This window comes from Leptopilina boulardi, unplaced genomic scaffold (assembly GCF_019393585.1).
Source record: "Leptopilina boulardi isolate dan_hultmark-lab unplaced genomic scaffold, ZJU_Lbou_2.1 LbouV2_201, whole genome shotgun sequence".
In the NCBI taxonomy this organism is placed as follows: domain Eukaryota; kingdom Metazoa; phylum Arthropoda; class Insecta; order Hymenoptera; family Figitidae; genus Leptopilina; species Leptopilina boulardi.
Window position 1 is genome coordinate 81,993 of NW_026137754.1, and position 12,404 is coordinate 94,396.

The following is a 12,404-nucleotide window of genomic DNA, read 5'->3' on the forward strand; positions in this document are numbered from 1 at the left end:
TGATCATCTTTCATCTGAAATGATAGGAAAATCTTCTATTAAAAGTCCATTTTTGACCATTGCAATTATTTCCTTCTCCTTACTAACAGGAAACGATGTAGTTAAAGATAGAACTATTCTTCTTTTGATCATCTTTCATCTGAAATGAAAGGAAAATCTTCTACTGAAAGTCGAGTTTTGACCATTGCAATTATTTCCTTCTCCTTACTACTAGGAAACGATGTAGTTAAAGTCAGAATTCTTCTTCTTTTGGTCGTCATTCATTTAAAATGAATGGAAAATCTCCTACATAAAGTCCAGTATTTTTCTTTAAAATTATGTCCTTCTGTTGAACAACAGGAAACAATTTAGTTAAAGAATGATCTCTTTCCCTTCTGACCGTCTTTCATCTGAAATGAAAGGAATATCATCAATTAAAGATCGATTTCTTTTTTTTATCTCTTATAATCTGAAATGACATGAATGTCTTCTTTTATCTGAAATAAAAGGAATATTTTCTTTCATCTGAAAGAAAGGCATATCTTCTATTATAAGTTTAGTTTGTTTTTTTGAAATAGTTTTCTTTTGTTTAGCACCAAGATATGATGTAGTTTTTAGAGAGTATTCCTTTTTACCTAGATTTCTTTCATCTTAAATGAAAGGAATATCTTTTGTTAAAAGTCCTTTTATCCTGTTCAAATATTCCTTCTGTTTTAAAACAGTAAAGGATGTATTTGAAGATCTAACTCTTTTTTTTCTTATCGTCTTTTACCTGCAATAAAAGGACTATCTTCTATTGGTATTTCTCTTTTTACCTTTGCAATTGTTTTCTTCTGTTTAAAAACAGAAAATTATATAGGTGAATGTCGAATTCTTTTTCTTTTTATATTTTTTCATCAAAAATGAAATGAATGTCTTATTTTAAAATTCCAGTCGTTTACTTCACATTGAAGTTATTCTTTTCAACAATTAGAATTGATGTTTGAAAGGAATTATTTTTCTTCGCAATTAGTATCTCTGTTTAACAGCAGAAAATGATTTATCGCATGCGATGTTAAGTGTAACATATGGGACATAATATATCACATAGCTTATTCCTAATTTGTAAGTTTCTACTTGAAGTAAAAAATACAGTATTATCAAAGTAAGTATATTTTTAAATGTTGCTTAAATGCGAAGCATAATAACGGTGTCTAAAAATAAACTTTAATGAAAATCAATTTTGTTAGGTTGACTTGTATTAAATTTACAATTTATGAAAACAATTTTTAATTATGGAATGTGCTTAAACTGATTTAATGTTTGTTATATGTATTATCTCATGAGACTAGTCACTTGTGTCTCATGTATCCTTGAGTGTCAAAATCATTTTAAGGGGGGAAACTCGTGTAAAAAAAATTTTTTTAACAATTTTTGTTTTGTTTTGAAAATTAGTTAACTTTGAGCACGAGATCCCTCTATTCTTTCGGTTTCTTGTCAATATAATTTTATTGATTGTCATTAGCAAGCACCGTAAGCAAGTCATAGAAAATGTTTGTTTTAGTGCAATAGTTATTTTCGAATACATAACGTTTTCAAGGCAATACTTAAAACACTACTTTTATGTATCGAAAACTTTATACACAACTCTTCTTTATTTTACTGGCAATTGCATGACGAGCTCCTTTTTAAAAAAAAATTTAACTATTGTTTTTGAAAATTGTTTAAAAAAAGAAAAGTGATATTTTTCAAAATGATCCCCAATTTTCAAAGAAAATTTGTTTAGTTCTCTCATTGTCATGTCAAGCGTATTTGCGTATTTTAACAGTAAAAATTTTGTTTTTTAATTTTCGTTGAGATTTTTGATCTGTAGGCTGCACGGTGCAAAATCAAAGATACAACTTCAAACGCCTGTAACGCCTTCATTTTGTAATATTTTTTAATAAAAAAATTTTTTTATACAGCTTATATTGTGTACTTTAAGGTATGCTTAACTTTAATTCAATAAACTTTACCAGGTTTTTAAAAAAAATTCCTAAAAAAACATGCATTTACACAAGTTTCCCCCTTAACGAGCTGCAGAAAATTCATGAATGAGGTTAGACTGACGGTCAATATATCAAATTTCAGGTAAAGGACAAAAGAATGTTATAAAATATAGGTATTTTAAAAATTTTAAATTATAAAACCTGAGCAAATTGCGCGTACATTAAGAATATTTTTTTACCTTAAAATTATGGAACATTACACTTCCATTGCTCCTTATGATTAGAATAATAGCTCTAAAATTGAACCGTATAGCAAAAGAAAATGATGTAGTTGGAGAGTAAATTCTTCTTCTTTTTATCATCTTTCGTCTTTAGTGAAAGCAACATTTTCTTGTAGAGGTTAACTGGATTTTTATACATTATATTACTATTGTTTTACAGCAGGAAATCATGCAGCACCATAATGAGTGAAACTTACGAGTTACAATGCTATATAAGGGAACATTTCTAGTAATATTTATATTAGGAACATGCAAAACAAATAAAAATCGTTTTTTTAATCGCCGAATGTGGACTCAGAGTTGCCAATGATCCTACCTGAACGCTACTGCGCTTGCGCTACGACAACTCTCTTATAGGTCGAAAAAAGCACGCTTATATAATAATAATAAGAAATAATAAATATTTCTTAATAATAAGAAAACTTTAATAAAGCAATATAAAAATATTTTCACTATTGAATTTATTTTTTTTTGTTAATTATATTGCTTTGTAATAAAAAAATATTAATTTACTTTATGTACTTAAGTATGTAATAATAATAATAATAATTATTATAATATTAATAATTTTATTATATTTATATCATTATTATTTTTTTATAAAATATATAATCTATTTTTATTATCATCAATTTAACATTTAATAATTAATTATGTAATATTTTATTTATTTTTGTTATTATTATCATTAAATTATTATTAATTAATTGACCTTTTTTGACCTATAAGAGAGTTGTCGTAGCGCAAGCGCAGTAGCGTTCAGGTAGGGTCATTGGCAACTCTGTGTGGACTGACCCCTGTATAGAAAATAGTATTTAAGAAGAGAAGATAAATTTTAAGTTTAAAATTTCAAATAGAAAAAAAATTTCATAGATACACTTTTAAACGAATTTATCATTTCTGTGATACAATAAATAAGTAAAATAATTATTTTTGAGTTGTATAATTCTTCTCAAACAATATTATATTATTTTAATACAGTATAAATTATATAATATAGTAACAATTATATTAAGTATATAAATTCAATGTTAATAAACAAATTAAATTGATTGTAACATAAAAATGAAATTAATTATTTTTTGTATTCCTATTTGAAATTATGCAGTAGGCGTCGGTTTATTTGTAATCGGTTTAAGGGATAACACCACTCTCGAGGCAGAAAACAAAGACCTATCTGTGATTATGTATTTTGGGAAAATGAAAAAAAGAATAGGATTCCTTTTTAGAGGGCCTATTAACTACATAATATTTAAGTGTAAAAAAAATTTCACTTGAAGTTTTACTACAAAATGGCGGCGATAGATGCAATATATTAAATCGACTACTCATTTTTCATACTAAAACGGGCGGAAAAGATTCTTGAGCAGTTTAAGACCTGGGACAAAAAACCAAGAAATTTCATAAACTATATACTATTAGCTTCACAAGTACAGATGGATTTTTTTATATAAATTTTTGTAGAAATTGCTGAACCTTTTAGTAAATTAATCTAAGAAAAAACCGAAAAATTTACTAAAAAGTTATGCCATATCTATAAAAATTGATATAAAAAACCCATACGTACTTCCAAAACTCATAGGTAGTATATAGATTATGAAATTTCTTGGTTTCTTGTTCCAGGTCTTAAACTGCTCAAGAAACCTTTCCGTCCATTTTGGTCTGAAAAACGAGTAGTCGACCTAATATATGGCGTCTATCGACGCCATTTTGTAGTAAAATTTCAAGTAAAATTTTTTTTTGAACTTCAATATGTAGTTAATAAGCCCTCTAGAAAGAAATCTTATTTTTTTTTATTTTCCGAAAAAAAAACATCACAGATAGGTCTATTTCTTCTGCCTCTAGCGTGGTGTTAACCATTAATTGATCATAAATACGCGTTGAAAGGTAATGTAATGTTAGTAAACAAATTAAAATGATTGTAATTTATGAATTGAAATATAGAAATTAATTATTTTTTGTCTGTGATTGAGACTTGTGTGCACAATATGACCGTGATTGATATCTGTGTGCTTCAGGTGTTCGTGATCGAGATCTCCGCGATCGTGATGTTCGTGATCGAGATCTCCGTGATCCAGTTGACTTCGTTAGAGATTTGTGTACACGATATGACCGTGATCGAGATTTGTATGCTTTAGGGGTTCGCGATTGTGATGTTCGTGATCGAGATCTCCATGATTCAGATACCTTCGTTTGAGATTTGTGTGCACGATATGATCGTGATCGAGATCTGTGTGCTGTAGGGGATCGCGATCGAGATTTTCTTAAAAAAGTTGTTCGTGATCGAGATCTTCGCGTTCTATATGTTTGTGATCGAGATCTCCGTGATCGTGATGTTAGTGATCGAGATCTCCGTGATCCATATACTCTTGTTTGAGATTTGTGTGTACGATATGACCGTGATCGAGATCTGTGTACTTTAGGGGTTCGCGATCGAGATTTTAGTAAAAAAATAGTCTGTGATCGAGATCTCCGTGATCGTGATGTTAGTGATCGAGATCTCCGTGATCCATATACCCTCGTTTGAGATTTGTGTGCACGATATGACCGTGATCGAGATCTGTGTACTTTAGGGGTTCGCGATCGAGATTTTCGTAAAAAAGTAGTCTGTGATCGAGATCTCCGTGATCGTGATGTTAGTGATCGAGATCTCCGTGATCCATATACCCTCGTTTGAGATTTGTGTGCACGATATGACCGTGATCGAGATTTGTGTGCTTTAGGGGTTCGTGATCGAGATTTTCTTAAAAAAGTTGTTCGTGATAGAGATGTCGGTGATCGAGATCTTCGCGATCGTGATGTTTGTGATCGAGAACTCCGTGCTCCAGATGCCCTTGATTGTGTTGGTGATGGAGTTCTTTGTAATCGTGATCTGATTCTCCATGGTTGCTCTTTTTGTGAATTTAATTCTCTTAAGACCCTTTTGTGAATCATGTCATAAGCTGCAGATCTGTTTGTAATTTTTGAAATTTTCTTTGGTGGACCTAAAATAAATTTTGTTATTAATCTTTTTTATAATTTTATTTGGAAATTTTTTTATTTTTCTTTTCTATAGGAGAAAAGTGGCTTTTGACGTGATATATTGAAGTGTAAAAAAAAATTTCACTTGAAGTTTTACTACAAAATGGCGGTGATAGATGCCATATATTAAATTGACTACTCATTTTTCATACTCTAACGGCCGAAAAGATTCTTGAGCAGTTTAAGACGTGGGACAAAAAACCAAAAAATTTCATAAACTATATACTATTAGCTTCACAAGTACAGATGGATTTTTTTTATATAAATTTTTATAGAAATTGCAGAACTTTTTAGTAAATTAATCTAAGAAAAAACCGAAAAATTTACTAAAAAGTTGTGCCATATCTATAAAAATTGATATAGAAAAACCCATACGTACTTCCAAAACTCATAGTATATTATGAAATTTCTTGGTTTTTTGTTCCAGGTCTTAAATTGGTCAAGAAACCTTACCGTCCGTTTTGGTCTGAAAAATGAGTAGTCGACCTAATATATGGCGTCTGTCGCCGCCATTTTGTAGTAAAATTTCAAGTAAAAATTTTTTTTGCACTTCGTTATGTAGTTAATATGCCCTTTAGAAAGAAATCCTATTTTTTCAATTTTCCCAAAAAAACAGATAGGTCTATTTCTTCTGCCTCTAGAGTGGTGTTACCCCTTAAATAGAGCGTACCGAAATTAGTTAATATCGATTGTTATTAATTGAATCATTTTTATATATTAGTGCTACTACTTAGGAATGCGTTTCTTGAAATATCTTGAAACCACTCTGAATGCAAGTATCCTTAACTTCTACAATATTTAATCTAGGAATCACAAAATAGTATGTATGTATCTTTTTACGTTTATATTATTTGAAAAATATAGACAATTCGATTGCAAGTCATTATATTTAGTTATAAAAGAAAGAGATCTGATTTTTTCTAAAAAAATTACATTTTAGCCTTCTTTACCTTCTACCATTTTGGACCCAAGAAGTTAAAATTTAGTATACATGTGTATACATATAATAATAATTTTTTGTATTCTATAAATAACAGAAAAAATAAACTGCATATGATTTGATTTTACAGTTTCCACACAACAAATTATATTTAACAAATATTTCATAAAATTTTTTTAAACATTTCCATGTAAGGTTCATGAAATGTTGATGATAAAAGGAAAATGTCCGACCATTGAGAAGAATATACTCTTAATACTATTCTTTTCTACATATGAAGACTCTGCAATATTCAAAAAATATTTCATAGAAAATTTTGACTCACGAATTAATCAGTATTTTCTAACATATCAGTGTCCATAGGATTCTAAAAAACTAACAGCTACTGTGCAACTGTACATGTCATAGAAACTGAGATCGACCAGTGCGAATCATTTAAGTCGAAAATTTATAAAAATTTTCACTAAAATATTTATGCAACGAACGCTGAAATATTTCCTCAGATGCGGACATTTCACTCATTTTAACAACATTTCATAGACTTTGCATTAAGATTATGTGATTTCTCACGTAAATATTCTCCGAATGCAACTCACACTTGCTGGATTTTTTCTGTATTAACTCAGCGATACTATCTCATCAAAAGAATATTTAAACGGTATGAATTAATTTACTGGTACAATAAAAGTAAAGTAAATATCAATTACACATTACCTTCTCCAACATTTCTTGTATGTTTAGTAGATAGTGTCTTTGGTGAAATTATATTTTCTTTATTTTCATATTTTTTCACGTCATTTTTTGTTTTATTTGAATAAATATAAATATCTAAAAAAAACAGAGAGATGTTATGTTGTTTTCTTGTTAAATCCACAGTTATTTAGTATTTATTACAAATGTGGATATCACAATAAAATAAAAAATCCATAAACCTTTAACATCTTTACTACTATCTTAAAAAATTATAGAATTAAAAAAAAATTCTTTCTTAATATTAACTATCCTCCGCATGCCAGACATACTTTTTAAATTATTGACATGAATGTTACGTTAGGTACTTTTTCTCGTAAAGCGTCACATATTTGTATAAATTTATGTACCTAATAAATTTATACTCATAAATTCTAAAACTCAAATTGCATTTTTAATTGAAACAGCTTTTGCAACTCGAGTAGAAAAATCGATTAGACTCCAAGTGGGGCCCAACTGGGACAACCAGACAATGACTAATCTGAGCTTGTCTCATCCGAATCAAATTCCAAACTCTCCACATTTTTTACTCGTACCTAATTATTATTCTAATCTCTAAATTCATGCATATAATTTTCTATCAAAATAAAAAATACGTTATTACGGAACAAGAATATTGTATATTTTCAGATTTTGTCATAATTAAAAAAAATCCTAGGTAAGATCGTCCATGTCCCAATAGTCGGCCACTTTATTTTTATTTTTAAAATAAAAAGAAATCACTTATGTAAAAAAATAAAAAATTCTTTAGTCTCAATAGTACGTCATTTTCTACTATGCATACCAAAGTTTAAATAATATTTATATATTATGAATTAAAAAATGTTGGTGACCGACTACTGTAGCTACATTTCCTTAAATGGCCTTCTACTGTATCATTCACCCTATATATGGTTAGAAAATGTTGGAATTTATAAAATATTTCTGAAGTGAATTTATTAATCAAATTTAATTTAATATTTCATTTAGATAAAAGTAAAAAATTTAATTTTAGTTAAAAAATTATTAAAATTTTAAACAAGTATTGAAATGTTTTATGAAAAAAAAGAAATAATAATAATAATAATAATAAATAATAGAAGTAATGATTTAATTATAATTATGGCGTTAATATACACTACCGTCCGAAATTGTGCGAACTCTGCTTTTTCAACAACTATAAAACTGTTCAAATCTTCAAAAATATTAAAACTAAAATTTTTTCCTCTTTATTTTATTAAAGTTAATAAAATTCTGAAAAAAATGACACCTTGACAAAGAGAATATGTTAATTTTTCATTTAGATATCTAAGAAAAACCCAATTTTCAATGTTTTTACTATTTTTTTTATTTCTCTGCCAAAAATTAATATTTTGTAACGTTCTTAGGCTCATTGAAATCGTATTTTGTTATGCAATTCAAATTATATAAAACAATTCATGTACACATTCTTCCCTAGCGTATGCAAACCGTGAAAGTTGGCTCATAAAATGTCAAAAAATTGTGATTAATATTTATATGACAAAAAATGATCAGTAAAATGTATAAATTTTAAATTTACTTACATAAATCAGAGAAGTTTAGAATGATATATTTACTTGATTTTTAAACATTATATTTTATTGTAGAATTAAATTTAAATTTTTTGACATTTTATGAGCCAACTTTCACGGTTTGCATACACTAGGGAAGAATGTGTACATGAATTGTTTTACATAATTTGAATTGCATAACAAAATACGATTTCAATGAGCCTAAGAACGTTTAAAAATATTAATTTTTGCCAGAGAAATAAAAAAAATAGTAAAAACATTGAAAATTGGGTTTTTCTTAGATATCTAAATGAAAAATTAACATATTCTCTTTGTCAAGGTGTCATTTTTTTCAGAATTTTATTAACTTTAATAAAATAAAGAGGAAAAAATTTTAGTTTTAATATTTTTGAAGATTTGAACAGTTTTATAGTTGTTGAAAAAGCAGAGTTCGCACAATTTCGGACGGTAGTGTATTATTTTAAAAAATACTATCGTTACTTATCAATTAAAGTACACATTGTTAAAATTTCAGAAAATACCATTTGTGATTAAAATGGGTTTACCTAAATTAAACTATTGAGTATGACAAGATAAAAACTTTTTTGAAAATTTTATTCAGGAAATTTTTAAAAAGAAAAATAGTAATGTTAATATAAATAAATAAAAAACAACTTTTTGTTACAAAAATTTAAATAAATTATATTTTTCATAAGCTTATTTTCAATATACTGATTTGGGGTGGGTTTTGAGTGGAAGTCCAATTTAGGCCAGATTGATACCTAATCCCAGTTTGGGCTACTTTGGGAAAATTTCTTCACGGTAAGTGGTACAAGAAATCTGACAAAATTTGGTGGTCACTCCACAAAGTAAAAATGTTTACTACTTATAAATTAAGCTGTTATTAAGTTCAATTTTAAATTTTGAAAAAAATTTTATTTAAATAAATTCTATGTGGGACTTTGTAATCGATCCTACATCAAATTTCATGTGATTAATCTATAAGGGATTTCATATGGACCCTTCCACCAAATCCTGTTCGAAATTCTGGTGTGCTTTTATATGAGTACTTTCATGGATTATTACGTGTAATATATTATATGTTTCAATGTGGAATTCCATGTGGGTTTTTTGAGTACACGAAAAAAAGTACGGGGAACTTCAATTGACTGAGTGCTTGACTTTTGGATAGATCTAAAAATCCGTTTAATAATAAAAGCCTATCTTTAAAGAAATGAGAATCAGACCAAGAAAGGTTTTAAAACTTTGAAACATTATTTTCAAGAAATTACTAGAAAATTTCTTGTACCACAATATAATTTAAAAATACATTTTTTAAACTATAACGGGATGCAAACCTCCTAAACCTAGCATACATAATTTTAAAACGACAGTTATAACCCTACAGCCGTTTCACGCACATGATATCACGCTATCTATAGGAATCAAGAAAATTTTCAATCAAAGCAACTATTTTTTTATGTACTTTTTTTTCATGATAGTATTGAATATTTTTAGTGAATATTTTTAGTACTTTTTCATTATTTCAAATAAATATTATTTTTCTTACAAGAAAGTATATGAAATACCATCAAAATTTTCTTCTATCTAAAAGTTAAGCATTTTTAAGAAAACTTTCACATATTTTTTTCTGTTTAGGGAACTATTAAGATCAATTTTTAAAAAAATGTCCGTCTTGATGGATCCGACATTTTGAGTTATTTAAATATAAAAAATATATATAATACAATACAAATTTTACATTACATTTTGTGACGAGTTTGTTAAAATGCGGATGGTTTTATACTAAATTGTATGCTCTGTATATGTGATGTTTTACGATAAAAGGTACATTTGTTACAAAAAATTGTAGGTTATGTTTTTTGACAGTTTTATCTTGATTAAATATTCATTTTTAAATAGGGTAGGTGCACCAATTGTCGATGACTTCAGACAACATGCGACTTTCATTTTTTTCTCAGGAGTAAATATACTTAAAAATTTGAACCTTGTGAGCTAGGGCGAAGAATTTAATAATGTTTAATATTCATATTTATTTTTTTAAAATAAATTATAGTGTTAGATAAAAATTGTTTTTAAACGTCAATTGAGGAAAATCACCATTTGTCGATGGTCGTGTACCAATTTCTCGTTTTCATGCAAGGAATACAATTATTTCATATATAAACTTGAATTTAAAAAATGACAAAATTTTATTGCTAAAATGTGAATTTTTGATTTTTTAACTTTCATTAATTCTTTAAATTTAAATTAAAACTATACTTTATATATACCAATCGATTTGTCTTAACGTAAGGAATACGATTTTATTATATATAACCTTAAATTTTTCTATTTAAAAATTTTTTCGATTAAAAAAAAATTTTGGAAAAAAATGATAAAATTTTTTTTTTAGGTATTTTTTAAAATCCTTTGGTCAGATTTGAGATATAAATATGATAAATGAGCCTACCAAATTTTATTTAAATCCATTAAAACCTGTTAAAGTTATCGTCTAAACAAAAAAGGGATCCCCACACACACACACACATACATACATCCGGACAATTGATCAGGATCTTATATAACATGTTTCTATATAGAAAAAAATTTGTTTCCGCCACTTTGAAAATTTTTATAAAGGAAAAGACTACAAAGCTTCCTCCACGAGGAAGCAAAAGTATTGTTTGGTTCTTAGAAAGTAAATCTTGTCGGCCTGTGTTATTATGGTGCCATCAATATGTAATTTTATGGTGTAAATATGTATGTAATTGTAAATATAAAGTTAATTTACAAATTATTTTTGTTTTTAAAATTTTTACAACATACTATTTATTTGAAAAGAAAATTGCGATCATCGGCAATTAGTGCACCATTGGTAACTGGTACACTTACCCTATGTATAATTAAAATCAATTTTTATTGAGAATTTTGAAAGTCATGAGTGGTTTGTATTAAGAGTTGATGTTTTTTGTAAACTTTCACTTTTAAAGTCACAAAAATTTATAAAATTTTTTTAAGCTTAGGTCTATTTCACTATGAAACATGTTACCTTTTTGAAGTTGAACTTCCTTAGTTTTGATAACTTTTGGTGCTTTCTCAATTCTGATTTTTTGTTTATTATCATCAGTCTTATTTTTATTATCATCATTCTTATTTTTATTATCATCATCCTTATTTTTATTATCATCATCCTTATTTTTATTACCATCATTCTTATTTTTATTATCATCATCCTTATTTTTATTATCATCATCCTTATTTTTATTATCATCATCCTTATTTTTATTATCATCGTCCTTATTTTTATTATCATTATTCTTATTATTTTTTGAATTAACTAAAAAAGTGTAAATACTTTCAAATAACATATAATTTTATTTCGCATTAAGTTTTTTTATAGTAAAAAAAATTCAACGAAAAGTTATTCATATCGTTAGTCATAAAATGTATTTTTGTTGTTATTAAGTACTTCAATTATAATTAAGTAAATATGAGTGATGTACCCTATTGAAAATCCCTGTACAAGATCTTGTACAAGTTCAGCAGCTGAACTTGTACCTATTCTTGTGAGAACATGTACAAGATCATGTATATGTTTCGGCACCAAAATTTTGAACAAGATCTTCTACAAGTAAATATATTTAATATTTGTATACAAAAAATGTACATGTTCTTGTCCTTGTCCTTTGTTCATTGAAAACATTTGTTTTTTAAATTTGAGATTTTAATAATTTAGAATCATTAAAACCTTTTGCTTATGCATGATAAAAATACAGCTGTAAAGTCGTAAGAAAACTACTACGCAGCCTGTAAAGTTTTTTAATTTTTACTAAACGAAGATATAAATGAACCTATACAAGAAAATTTACAAGAACATGTACATTTTTTTGTATACAAATATTAAATATATTTTTTGTACACTATCTTGTGCAAGATATTGTACAAGGTTTAA

The 12,404-nt window shown here is 27.0% G+C and overlaps 1 protein-coding gene across 1 annotated transcript; it reads right to left on the minus strand.

The window, feature by feature from the left end:
* Positions 1-3,999: 3,999 nt before the first annotated feature.
* On the minus strand, positions 4,000-11,698 carry LOC127278232 (serine/arginine repetitive matrix protein 2-like). Its single transcript, XM_051299832.1, has 3 exons — positions 11,502-11,698; positions 6,903-7,016; positions 4,000-5,211 (listed from the first exon to the last, which is right to left on the minus strand). The coding sequence occupies exon 3, from the start codon at positions 5,159-5,161 to the stop codon at positions 4,175-4,177; it is 987 nt and encodes a 328-aa protein (XP_051155789.1). The 5' UTR covers positions 5,162-5,211; positions 6,903-7,016; positions 11,502-11,698; the 3' UTR covers positions 4,000-4,174.
* Between the last annotated feature and the right edge of the window lie 706 nt (positions 11,699-12,404).